The 14,118-nt window shown below is 37.8% G+C and overlaps 1 protein-coding gene across 2 annotated transcripts in view; it reads right to left on the bottom strand.

The window, feature by feature from the left end:
* Positions 1–14,118, bottom strand: part of st6gal2a (ST6 beta-galactosamide alpha-2,6-sialyltranferase 2a) — a 39,925-nt gene that overhangs the window by 6,718 nt on the left and 19,089 nt on the right. For both annotated transcript variants that reach the window (XM_058391704.1, XM_058391705.1), the window contains 5 exons: positions 13,394–13,446; positions 11,560–12,439; positions 3,608–3,705; positions 2,509–2,610; positions 592–766 (listed from right to left, as the gene is read on the bottom strand). In XM_058391704.1, coding sequence (XP_058247687.1) covers positions 592–766; positions 2,509–2,610; positions 3,608–3,705; positions 11,560–12,439; positions 13,394–13,446 — 1,308 coding nt within the window. The remainder of the gene's footprint in view (positions 1–591; positions 767–2,508; positions 2,611–3,607; positions 3,706–11,559; positions 12,440–13,393; positions 13,447–14,118) is intronic.

The following is a 14,118-nucleotide window of genomic DNA, read 5'->3' as shown; positions in this document are numbered from 1 at the left end:
AGCAATATGCAGGTATAGACAATGGATGGATGGATGGATTTCTGCAAGTCTGATATGAGTCAGGACACTGTTGGCTTTCAGTGAGACGTTTTGCCTCTTTTCAAATAAACCTACACAAAATTGGTTGAAAATAACATCTTTATATTACAGATGCTTATGAACCAGTATTTGGGGCATCTCAGAGAGCAGAAATGGGCTTGATATCACTATTTACTAGGAGAATGTAAACATGTTTTTTGGAACTGTTCTATGAATATTATGCTCCTAGTAGGCTATGTAAAAACAGAAATACTTGTGAAAAACTAGACATTTCTAAGCCCTGATTGTCTACTTTCATATGAGCCATTAACACCCGCTGTGGAGTGAAATGACAACGAGAAATGCTGATTCCTGTACACCCCAAAATCCTATTTTTTTGGCCTCTGGGAAAAAAAATGTTAAATAAAAAAAATCCCTTGATGTTTCTCTAACAGAAATTTAGCTTGATAATATTCTCACACAAATATAAAGCATGGAGAATCGTTTTTGATCGAGACTATAAAGCATGTCACGTTCATACACTAATTCTGCAGACAAGTGTAAATGTCTTACCGATGAACCCTGATGAAGGAGGGTTGGGTTGAATGTTCTCCAGTGTGTTGGCCTGGATCATGTCCCAGAGTTTCCAGATGAACTTGGGATGCAGAATGTAGAAAGGCTGACCAGGGAACTGCTTCCTGTACTTCATGTATGGAGTGAACAGGTTGTAGTCTGGGTTCCTGTACCACTGAACACAAATACACAGCATTTTATTCCAGTTATTTCTTCATTCTCTGTTATTCAGGTACTAATATCTGTCATACTGATCAGGCATAACATTATGAGCAGTGACAGGTGAAGTGGATAACACTGATTATCTCCTCATCATGGCACCTGTTAGTGGGTGGGATATATTAGGCGGCAAGTGAACTTTTTTGTCCTCAAACTTGATGTGTTAGAAGCAGGAAAAATGGGCAAGCATAAGGATTTGAGTTTGACAAGGGACAAACTGTGATGGCTAGACGACTAGATCAGAGCATCTCCAATACTGCAGCTCTTGTGGGGTGTTCCTGGATTGCAGTTGTCAGTATCTATTAAAAGTCCTGTAAGTCCTTTAAGTCCTGTAAGTATAGGCAACTTACAGGACTTAAAGGATCTGCTGCTAACATTTTGGTGCCAGATACCACAGCACACTTTCAGAGATGTAGTGGAGTCCATGCCTTGACGGGCCAGGCTGTTTGGTAGCAAAAGGAGGACCAACACAATATTAGGCAAGTGGTCATAATGTTATGGCTGATCAGTGTGTACACTTCCTGTAGGCATTTATGATTATGTACTGTATGGAAGAGTGGCTAGAAAGAAAATGTTGCTCAAGAAGAGCCATATAGAAGCACAAGAGTGACTAAGTGAAGGTGTTTCATTTGTTGTGATGAGACCAAGATTGCGATTTCAAAGAGGTACATGTAGTGCAAACCTAACACAGGCAATATCTCAATTAACCCCCTCCCTTTGGGGAAATATGGTGGTAGCAGATTGTTCTGCTTTTCAGCCTCACATTGTCAAAATTGAATGAAGCATAGACAGAGGGATATTACAAGATAACCAATTTCAATCTGTAAATAAAACTAGGGATGAAACATTACCTTTCAGTAGGACTGTGTCCACAAACACAAGGACACAGCAATGCAGCAGCGGTTAAACACACTCACATTTTAATCCTTCACAATACAAAATTGTTAAGGAAAATTGGTTTGCTTGCTCTCTGTTGTAACTTGCAAAATTGACTTCAAAACCAACTTGAAAATCAAAAAAGATAAAGTAATTAAAAAAAAGTAATTAGCCATTGCAAAAAAACCCAACAAAACATTGCCCATCTCTAGTTTTTACACTCACTTGGCTTTAAGAAATCACAATCTTAATATCAACTGCAGTATTTTAATTTATCTGTCATGTAATAAAACTGAAAAGAAAAAAAAAACAGATTGAGTGGAGCAGGGGAAAAATACTGACATTCCAGTAGAGAGAAGAGAAAGAACATAAAAGAGAGAAAAGCACTAACCAGCATAGCATTAACCCTGACATATAAATAGATGTGTCTATTGTTTTCCTCCTCACCATAGAACGGATTTACAAACTGCAGCACATCTTCAACATAATAGCACATCACTATATAGCCTTGAGCTTACACACAGCACCTAGTTACACAAACAGTTTCATTACTGATTATATACCTTGCATATTTCCTTCTTGGAAGCATAAAATTATTGAAAATCTCGGTGTACAACGAATTGTTAAAATGACTGACACCACAGTCAGGTTTTAGTGCACGTGTGCTGGAGGCAAAGACAGCGAAGAGAGAAAAAAAAAGTGTTGAATGGCAACAGTAAGTGGTAAGTAATTTATTGTGTGTTACAGCAACTTCAGTTACAACAATGAAGTTTGTTTTGTTTTGTAATAGAAATATGAAGTGGAAGCAGCATCAGTACTCACTTTATGCAGGTTGACAGCGTATGGCGCAGGGTCCCAGGCCACCAGAGTCACGTTCTTATACAGTGAGCTGCTGTTAAATTGGTGGCTGGGGTTAGCCAGGATCTACACAGAAACACAGTGTACAAGGAACATTGAATACATTAAGAGAAAAAAAATAAAATCTCAAATAAAAACCTTTTTAAAAAGCATATGTTTATCAAAGTAACTGTGTACGCTATGAAGACACGTATATCTGATTAGTCAGAAGGTGCTGATCAATTTTCTAAAGCTGACAGTAAAGCTAACTGGATTCAAATCATATAATAACACACTCATTTTAGAAGAAACCTTTATTACTGTCACATACACATAACAGCACAGTGAAATTCTTTCTTCGCATATCCCAACTATGGAAGTTAGGGTCAGAGTGCAGCGTCAGCCATGATACAGTGCCTCTGGAGCAGAGAGGGTTAAGGACCTTACTTAGGTGCCCAACAGTGACAGTTTGGCTTGAACCCCAATCTTCCAATCTACAACCCATAGCCCAAAGCACTTGAGCCACCACTGCACTGTTTTTATGTCATATTTTAAAAAAATTATAATTTAGCAAAGAGAAACTGTTATGATTTGGTGAAGTTTTCTATTTTATTAGACATTTACAGAAGAGGTCTCAAGTGTCTACACTTGTTCAAACATCGGAGAGGGTTAGCACGTTCTTATTTCCTGGTAACACTTTCTTGTCTATTTCAAGAGAGGAAAAAAAGAGTGTCTGGTGAGGGAACAACTGATTATAGTTGCTATCAAGTAAGTGATAACAAGAAATAAATGTCTCGTGGGGGTTCCATTACATGGATGGCTTCAAAGCATGTTGTGTTGTTTAATAAAACAAAAATTATATATGATGCAGTATAAGAAAAAAAAAAACACTTTACGACTTGCTATTACAGGAAAATGACAAAGTCACAAAATGTAACTGTTTTATTTCTTGCATACTAAAAACTAGAAAGTCTTTATCACAGAATAATAATTCTATTATTATATTATAACAGTAACAACAATAACAACAACAAATGCCTGTGGCACACATTCATTAAACAGACAGGTGTGAATATGATCTTACCTGCGAGTTGATGATGCGAATTGTAGTCTTATTTCCAACGTCTCTTTCATAACCTTTGGTAGGGGCTGAATTAAACCTCAGAACAGCATCATGGGAATCTACAAGAGAAAATTAATATAACAATCCCTTACTTCACTTTTAAGTAAATAAGTAGTATTACCTACACTTCTGAGCATGTGTTTTTTGTGTATTTTCAACTCTCATCATGCAAATACGGCATTTTTGTAATCGTGGCATGGTTTTTAAGAGAAAATGTGGAAGTGAAAGCATAGTGATGAATGTTTTTAAAAGTCATGCTCACTGCTGAGTAGTACTCCATCATGCAGAGCTGTGAGAATAACAGTGCAGATGTTGGTTCCTTATTTCAGTTTCTTATCTTTAGTCACACACTGATACACAACTTAAGTGCCATTATGTCACCAGTACATCATGCGTGTAAGCCTTTACCCTAAAAATTGGGGAAGTCAGATAAGAAATTTATTCTTATCTGAAGTGATAATAATAATTACTAGATTTTAGGGGAGGGTTCACTCCTTGTAAAACTGTGTCTTTTTATATTTTAAATCTGAAAGTGTCTCAATGTATAATTATAAGAAATTACCAAAATACATGAAAGATTTATAAGAAACACAACAATAACATTCTCCTCACATTTCTTTACACAAAGCAAAACAGGACAATGTTAGAATATTAGAATATGAATGACAGACCTCTGTCTTGATTACCAAATGATCTCTAAAAGCTAACAAAACAACCATGAATAGATAATAATACATTTTTGACACTTAAAGACGCTTAAACAGATATTGCACAGAATCTATCAAAATTATAAATTATAAGGAACACCAAAGTAGCACTGTGTTATTGTGACTCTTTAAACATGGAAAATGAGAACATTTCTCATCAAACTCATCAAACTCCTTCATTTATATTAGGCTATTCCTTGATTATTAAAATTTAAGTATTAAACCAGACCTAACACAGCATCAAATACATGAATTCTAATTCATGATGATGTGTTACATCTGTATTCTGTATTCACAATTTATTTTTAGTTTAACAGGCTGAACAAAAATGAGACTGTTATTTGGACTTAATTCACTTGTTCGTTGTTTTTCTAGTTTCATAAATTACAATTTGTGGAATCTTGGCATACGAATGCCCTCCCTTATGAATTTTCCGTCAGGATATGAAGCATTTTCAGCATACAGACGAACCAAATGCCACCTAAGGTGTGCATATGCAAGGGAGCACTGAAACTTGTTTGTGTGAGTGGAAAGCCAAGCGAAGGCATCTAAAGCGAGTTTATAAATTTTTTTCAGTCAGTGAAAGCTGTTTCAAAAGAGTCAACCCACGATACCAATGTTGCCTTCAGCGTGCTTTCAAAAGCTACTTGATTTTTCACACGTTTTTGTTGACAGATTGGTGGTGTGGGTGGTCTGTTCTATTTTTAGCCCAACCTTGGTGGCACGACTTCCTGTGAGGACCCTTGACCCTTGGAAATTGGATATTTGGTAATATTTTTGGGTGGCTGGAACAGATTATTTGCATTTACATTATTTTTTATGGAAAACTTCATATCGCAATACAAAGTTTTGCCTTAAGAACTCACCTCGGGAACGAATTAAATTCGCATTCCGAGGTTCCACTGTAATTGCCGTTTAGTTTCTCTTCAGATGGGTATAGAGATTAAGAATGTCATTTTTTAGACAAAGGCTCACATTCCTGAATTGTTGTATCTCGTTATATTACCACCTGAGTAGGGGTTTAAGCTTGACTGGAAACGTTGAATAAGCTCCCAAACAGGATGTAACATCAGCATCAGAGACTTGCTAACATGGGAGCAAAGCATTTTAAGAGCTATGATAAATATTTAGCCTCAACCACCAACCAAACTGCATAGTGATACAAACAGACCGATAGAAAGTGAAGGAAAAGATCCCTGTGTCTTCAGTACTAGATATGTATATTCCAAACACATGCAAACAAATCAGTGCAAATATCTAGCACCTTCTAGTGGTTCAGGATTTTTGTGAGGATTAATAGCATCATGAATTCTGCAATCTTCCAGTACATTACTGATCAAACCCCTCTGCCAGAAGCTTCAGACATGGCCATGGTTAGAACTCTTTTTTCAAAAGATGATAAGCCAAACTTTCAGATCAACACAGAAATGATTAAAGAAACACATTTTTCATCGACCATCTCAGTGTCCAGGTTTGGAACCTGCTAGAAGCCTGATGTAAAAGGAACAGCAAAGCACATGAACACTTAGCTAAAAATACATTTGATCAAAGTGACCTGCAAAAAACAATACACATCAGGAAGTGGTCAGGTTGTGGTTTCTTTTGTAGTTTAAATAATTTGTGTCTGCTTTCTGTTATACCTTGAGATGTGCCACACATAGCTCTCATTTTCCCTCACTGGGGAAAAAAAACTTTACACAATGTGTGATTGTGGGGTTGAGTGGTCTCAAGAGGAGATCAGAGCTCCTATTGATATTTGGAGAGAGTGTTGCGTAAAACTATTGCTGCATGTTTTTGAAAAAATAAAATAAAATAAATAAAAGATTGAGGTTGCCACAGAACAGCACTGTGAGGTCGTGTAAAAGTAAAAAAAAGTTACTCAAGGATAAAATGTGACAAATATCAACAGATAGCTATGGTCTCCTTAAAAAGGAGTGTTGTGTTGTGAACAACAAGGGCTCTGAGGTCACATCAGTGCTTAAAAAAGGACCAAAAAAACTGTTCCCTCTTTGTGGCCACACTGTGAACTCCAAAACCACTGATATCAGTTGGTTCCCTTTCTGGTTCATTTTAATAACAATGAGTTTGTTTCATTTAAAGTGCACTATGTCTGAAAGAGGAGTGGCACAAGATTAACTTTTCATTAAGAGACTCCTTAAAATAGAACTGCTGTGAGTGAGGCGTCTTTTCTACTGATACTTCTACATCATATTCTTTTTTTTTGCTTAAATGTAATATTACATATGAAAATAAAATATAGGCATAGTAATATGCACAACATACAGCCATACAGGCAGAAACTTCACATGTAGCATCATCACCTGCAGGCAGATTTATACAAACAGCTTTTTCCATTTCAAGTCCCGTTCAAACCTGATCATTGAGAATGCGTAATCACACGCCTCCAGACACATTCAGATTCATTAACTTCTTATCTTACTTTAAAGCAGCAAGCCTGCCTCATTCAACTTCCAGCTTTGAACAGAGACAGGCTTTTACTGTTTTTACCTCTGAACAAAAATGAAAACTCGAAGAGGCAGGGAAAAGGAAAGGAAGGATGAATAACAGATAGAGTTTTTGAAAGATGAGCTTCAGGGTCACTCAAACACGATGAATGCAGCATGTTGACCAATGAATAGCAGCTCAGTGAAGCAGACCATGATGTAGATAAAAGGATGAAAGTAGAGGTGCTCTTTCTCAATCTGTCTCTCTCTCTCTCTCTCTCTCTCTTTCTCCCTCACTCTCACACACAAACACACACAAAGGGCTTTACGAAAGAAAGAAAGAAAGAAAGAAAGAAAGAAAGAAAGAAAGAAAGAAAGAAAGAAAGAAAGAAATTACATTTATCCTGTGCTTCTTAAAATATACTTGAAATATGATATACACATTAATGAGACGTTCAAGTGAAGGGTTTCTGTAGTGTAGACTAAATATAAAACAGTTCCCTCTAGTGATCAAACAGAGCAATGGAACGAAATATGTAATATATGGGTGTGTCTAAGTATTTGGGCACTGACACCATTTTTGTAATTCTGTACACCACCATAATGAATTAGAAATGAAGCAATCAAGATTCAATTCAACTGGCTTTTCTGTTCTTGAGTCTTACCAGTTGTTTGCATCATGAAGTAAACCCTCTGTATATACAGTACAGTCATGAAAGCGTCTCTTGATTGACGATGATACACCTACCTGCTCGGGAGTGTTCTTCACTTGGCTAGATGTTGTGAAGGAAAGAATTTTGAGTTTATCCACTTTTATTGTCTTTTGTGGTTTTGCAGGACTTTTAATGTTGTTGCACTCACCAAGATTGCACAATTTAGAATGTATTAAACCTTTGATTGGGCCACTGCTAAAGTTTCTGCTCTCTCTCTCTCTCTCTCTCCCTCTCTCTCACACATCTCTCTTTTTTTTTTTTTTTTTGCAGCCTATGGATGGCTTTCACTTGCTTCAACACCTCTTTGGACCAACAAATGAATGTGAACAGCTACTAATTGCAAAATCAACTCCTATCTTTTTAACTAGTTACAAAATAATGATCAAACAGGCCACACCATTATCAGTCAGGTGTCCAATTACATCTGAGCCTGTGAAAATCAAGGCAATGTGTAAAAAATGGCTGTAATTCCAAAACAGTTTATGCAATATTTTTGTTAAATAGTTTTGTCTACTCTTCAGTAACATCACAATTGCTTCACTTTAAATCCACTGTTTGTGTAAAGGTTACATGTTTTCAGGATGACCAGGGAATGACTGGACTGTATTTTATTTTCTTATTTGCCAGCAGGAGTACAGGAGTGTTGTGTAATGTAGGGCAGATGTATGGGTGTTGTGTGAGAGGTTTTAGAAGTTCGTTACAAAGCTTTTCTACTCAGAGGTGGACATATTTACTGTTTTTTCTTTTCATCAAACTCAAAAAATCTAATTAACCAGGGGAATTCATGTATGAGAGCACTGCTGTTAAATTGGACCCAACACTGATTTGTGACCACTAGGAGGCAGAAGAAGACCTTTCTCCAGAGGATCTGACGCTACTTCCACTTTGTGGAAACCAGGGCTAATACTGATTACAGTCATTGCCAATGATACTTTACTGAACTAGACTGTTGCTCAGTTTATCAGTCTGCACACAGATATATCAGATTCAGTGATTTTCCTGGTATCTGTGTCCTCATTGGAAGCCATCATGTATACTCCCGGCTGTGCTTTTTCTGGCTTTCCTGATTGCTCTTAAGTGCTTTAAGCCATAGAGAAAGGAGGGAGGGAAGGCTAAGCAGGGCATGGGAATTACTTTGAGATGTGAGCAGGTCTAATAGGCTTATGAGATCCACAGATCTATCAGTTCTTCATGAATATATTCAGAATATCAATATATATCATTAACGGTATTAGAATATGTACTTTAAATAGACTTGATTAGCATTCAGAAAACAATGTGTGCAAATGTTAGACAGTTAGACACACAAGGTAATCCATCCAGCACAACACAAACAAACTTGCTGTATATCGAAGTATAAGGTGTGACTGAATAACAGACGTCCTCCTTCAACTCTTTTCCTAAAGGGTCGAGATAAAGTTGTAATATCAACATGGAGCAACTCCTGAAACTGCATACTACCCATTTAAGACAGGAACAAAGGAAGTTGGCCCGTCGTCATGGAAACAATTTCACTTCCACTGCCCATTGAAATGTCACTCTGCTACGGTGGGTGCCAAAGCTGGCACCATGCACCCAAAGGCCCCGGGATAATACCAAAGGGCACAAGGATCCCACAATCTGAAACGCTAAACTAAGGGGGTGAACGAGAGCAAAGCCAAATTCAGAGCAGAAAACAGGTCAGTAAGACAGAACTACAGTTTCTCTCCCTCACTCCTTCCACAGGAAGATAACTGATAGTTATCCGTATACCGTATAGTATTATTCAGTCTCAGCATGTTTGCCATATCAAGCTGGCATCTTCAGTTTACAGTAATGAGTCTGACGTAGTCAACAAGAAGCTTGCAGTCAATAGTTTATCGAAATTCCCCCCTTTAGTCATTACACACATGACTCAAACTGTACTGAAATGAAAACTTGATCTCAAATAGACACGTTGAGTAACGGACAGCACTAGAATGAGTCCCACCCTAAGTAAACATGGGTTTAAACAGCTTATGAAAAAATATTTTTATGGTTTATTTCCTTAGACTCATACTGACAGTGAAAAGAAAGCTGGAGAAACAGAGTTTTACAATAATCCCTACTATTAGCACAGTTGGGAGGTTGGACTGGTTTATGATTTCAGCCTTTCACAGGAAGTTATAACTGTACTGGGACCTATCAGCTAGATCAATGATCCAAACACCCACATAAAGAGTAGATTCATTCACAGATTCAAGCTTTGACAATGGACACATGCAAGTCATTTAAATTAATCTCCACTGAAAACCGGTGGAGAGCATTTAGTTGGAATTGTGTCAATTTCAACCTCAGCATGTTGGACAAACATGAATATGAAGAGGGAAAATTGATGCCTATTTTCATATTTTGTTAGCCACAAGATGAGTGATGTATTTTTTTAATTAATTAAACAGCAAACTGTATAGTATATACAGGATGGTGGAGGTGGTGTAATGGTGTAGGGAATGTTTTCTTGACACATTTTTGGCCCGTTTATGCCAATCAATCATCGCTTTAATGCCACAGCGCATTTTAGTATTGTTGCTGTTTATGTGCATCCCTTCATCACCACAGTTTACCATCTTCTAATGTCTACTACTTTTAAGTCTGGTTTTATAAAGATGGCAATGAGTTCAGTGTCCTTCAGTGATCCTAGTTTGATAGGAAGAGAAGCACAGCTATAATACAATGCCCCTGTTAAGAGCCTTAACCACTGAGCAATCACTGTATACAGTCACAATTTAAAAATAATATTTACATACCAGAAAACATTTGCTCCCAATGTCCAAAACGTTTTAATTCAAAACAGGAATACTTTGTTACTGCATACCCCAGGCCTGCATGCTAGTTTGCACCATTTAACACTGTTTTGCTACCTGACCTGGAAAAAGAGGCCTTCCCATTGCCTCATCCTCTGCACAAGACATCTTAGTAAACACCACACACCACACATCCTCTTCACAACATCCCATAATAAACAGACACACCAATGTTTATGGAATAGCATCAGAACTAACTAGCAAGGAACTGCACCATTTCCTCAGTTTTGCTGAGGCTGTCATGACACCAGAATGCTGACCTCTATACAAAGAGTTTTAGGAAAATATGTTTCAAAGAAAGTATAGTGAGGATTAAAAGAGTAACTCTGAAACTCACTACCTAGCTAAGTAAATAAGGAAGTATATCAGTACATTCGGTGTAAGTCAATAAGACAGAAAGGAAGTCTGACAGTCAATAGAATAGTCGGTCAGTGAGTCAGTACACAGGTTATTAATGTGCTGATTAAAGTCAGGAGGTCAGACAGTCACTAAGTTAATATGTAAATAATTATGCAAATATATCTGCACAATTCAGTACATAAATAAGTCAGACAATCAGTCGGTTGGTAGGGCAGTCAGTAAGTCAGTATGTAAGTAATTTACTAAATAAATTCAGTACATAAGTTAGTCCACACATGAAAATTTCAAATTTTTTTTTACTGCATTTTGGCTACTGAGAATTTGGTCAGTGGAAAGAAAATTATACAATCCACTGTTTCAATACTGCCAAGGTCACAGTGTAAACCTGCACATGCTCGCTGCAATCTTATGCATATTATGTAAGCGTTAGGATTTTTTCTTTTTCATCATGCTTGCTGATAAGGTTGTTACTTTGTAATTTAATTTCACTTTGTTTTAATATCACACCCTTGTGCTAAAGTGGCAGAATAAGATGCGTGCTGTGCAAACCATTCAGTGAGCGAATATTTCATCACAGGTCACAGATAGAAATCCTGTGTTTGTCCAACCATGACACTGACAGTTACTGATCAATGAATGAGCTTTTGAGAAGGTTTTCCCCCTAACTTTCCACATTTCCTACTCTTTACACACGTATTAATATTTATGAGTCAAGTCACATTTACTGTCATGTGCATTGAAAAAAAATGCTTTCAGAAATATCTGTAAAAGTGACAAGATCCTTAGTAAGTAACACAAACAAATAAAATGTTACCAGTACAGAGTATTAGGGTTGTAACATTAATTCTAAGACATCTGTCCACTCACCGATCTCCTTTCCCAGGCCGGAGTGGAGGATGGCACCGGCTGAAGTGACCACAGCACAGGTGCGGAAGCCTTTTCCATAGAGGCGCTCAAGAGGCAAAGGAGGTACAATCTTTTGCCAGCCTAGTGAAGAGAACGGTAGCTCTTTTCCATCCAGTGTCATCACTTTGACCTTCCTCTTCATCTCACACAAAAGGCAATCTCTATCCACTCCTGCATCTCGCCGCCCCCTGTAGAACGCTCCGTGTTTATTAGTGCTCATGTAGTCTTTTACTGCCTTCTGTAAGCGTGGACTAAGCATGTCCAGCGAGGCCCTGCCCTGCCATAAATGATGCACCACTGACTTTGACTTCGAGGAGTAGAACTCCTCTGGATTGGAGTCAAACCAACTGTTGGTGTCTCTTCTGCTCTTGACCTGCTCTTCAAACATTTCCGGCTCATCTTCCTCGTCCTCCTCTTCCAGTTGTTGAGGGAAGGTTTGGTTGCTTTCCTGTTTTTCATGAATGTGGGATGCGGTGTCTGAGCGTGAGCTCACAGACCATGTTGCTAGGCTTTGGGTATCTGGGTAAACATAGTTGTCCTGCTCGCTGTTGGGTATCTGCTCCTTTTGAGCTCTGGAGGTTGTGGACGCTGAAGTGACAGGCAAGGTCTGGCGAGAGATCATCATAGCGCTGCGAGTGTTGCCCTGCACAGAGGTGAGGCGGCGCGTATCGGCGTGCGAGAGCGCCATGGCTTCATCCACACGTGACTCCATGAAGTAGGAGAAGAGGGCAAGGAAGAGCAGCGCCCAGGTGAGCATGAGCCCAAGCGCCAGACGCCACTGCTTCATGCTGGCCTTCATTTCTCTGGAGCCCTCTGTTCCTAACAGGAGAGAGCAGAAGGCCTGAGGAAAAAAAAAGATTTTGGATTTAGATTGGATCAGGTGATTGACTTAAGGCATGTCTGAAATGATACATTCTTATAAAGCACTGTTAATCACATTATGGCTTTTTGTGCTTCATTAGGGGGATACAAATATTCACAAGTAACAAGAATGGCACAGCTTGATGGAGAAATGGATAGATGAAAGGTAATGAAAAGATGGATATATCTTCACTTTTATAGTGTTTTTATAGTGTCTTTTTAAGTGTTTTAGATATGTTTTATGTCAGAGACAATGAAAGATTTCCTAATCTAATAATGACTTTAATAGTAATCTTACACTGTTCCAATATCACATGTTCCAATATTTCTAATCACTTGAAAAATGGTGTTGAAAAAATATGTTCAAGTCAAAGCTGACATGCTGTTATTTGTTTAACTCGTCTGGATGTGAATATCAGGAACTGAAAGTAATTCTCTTAAATTCATCCAGCAAAAAACAAGCGAACTGGCCTGGTTGTTCCAATACTTTCAGAGGGATTGTATATGCTTAGAATAAACATATGAAAACTGAATGGAGGTCATGGAGGAGTCAGTGTCTTTTTTGCTAAAGCTCTGAGTTTCCTATAATGCAGTAGGCTGACACATGTAGATTTATTCTGGATCATAACTGACAGCTTTATTCAAAAACAGTAAAGTTTCTATACAAAGCAAACCACTACTGATCAGTGGTTAGCCTTGATCTCTGTTCTTTTTATACAGTGCATGCTCGCTCTCTCTCTCTCTCTCTCTCACTCTCTCTCTCACTCTCTCTCTCTGTCTCTCTCTGTCTGTCTTTTTCACAGAATAGCTGAAAAAGCCTTTTTACTGGCTTGCATATGCATGACACGTGCACAAATATCAAAATAGAGCCAGGAAACAAAGGTGACAAGAACAGGAAGGAATGAAGAACAGAAGAGTAGGGCACAATTCTCACCTCAGCTGATTTCCTATTGGCTTGATGCCATTCCTTTGTAATACAGTCAGGCTCTGAAAAACAAAACGGATCCAGTTAGGAAGTGTGAAAACATTGACCTCATTTAAGAAAACTTAAAATGCTGCTAACCCTTACAGTTAATATAAATGTCTAAATTTTGTCATACTTCCAGTCATCTATTTCTGTATAACTGAAAGACAGAACCACAAAAGAAAATTAAAAAAAAGGAAAAATCATTACCAAGTAATATGAACAAAAACACATTGACAGAAGTATTTCTATGTCTTTGTATTTTGCTAATCATACATTGAGTGACACCTTCTGAGTGTTTGGGGGTTAGGGGTAAGGGGTAAGGGGTTGTTGGGGTCATGGTTGGTGGGTGGGTGCTAATAGATACACTTGAGATTTATTTATTTGAGATGTATGGCTACAGCTACATAATCTACATAAACATAATCTATAGTATACAGTATATTTTATGTATAGTGTTTTTTTTTTTACAAACGCTATATGACATGAAGTCATTTAGAATCACTAAATCACAATTTTTACCCCATTTACCCCCAATTTGTTATGACACACAACTGCCAGCCCAGGAGATGAAGGCTACTATGCGCTTCTTCTGAGACACACTGCATATTTTTATATTTAAATGAACTTTTTTTATATTAAATGATTATTCAGAAGAAAGCTTTAATTAATAAATGATATTGGTCCATAGACCA

Source organism: Hemibagrus wyckioides, linkage group LG06 (assembly GCF_019097595.1).
Source record: "Hemibagrus wyckioides isolate EC202008001 linkage group LG06, SWU_Hwy_1.0, whole genome shotgun sequence".
Taxonomy (NCBI): Eukaryota; Metazoa; Chordata; class Actinopteri; order Siluriformes; family Bagridae; genus Hemibagrus; species Hemibagrus wyckioides.
The sequence above is the reverse complement of the archived record's forward strand: the minus strand, read 5'-3'. Positions and strand labels throughout refer to the sequence as shown.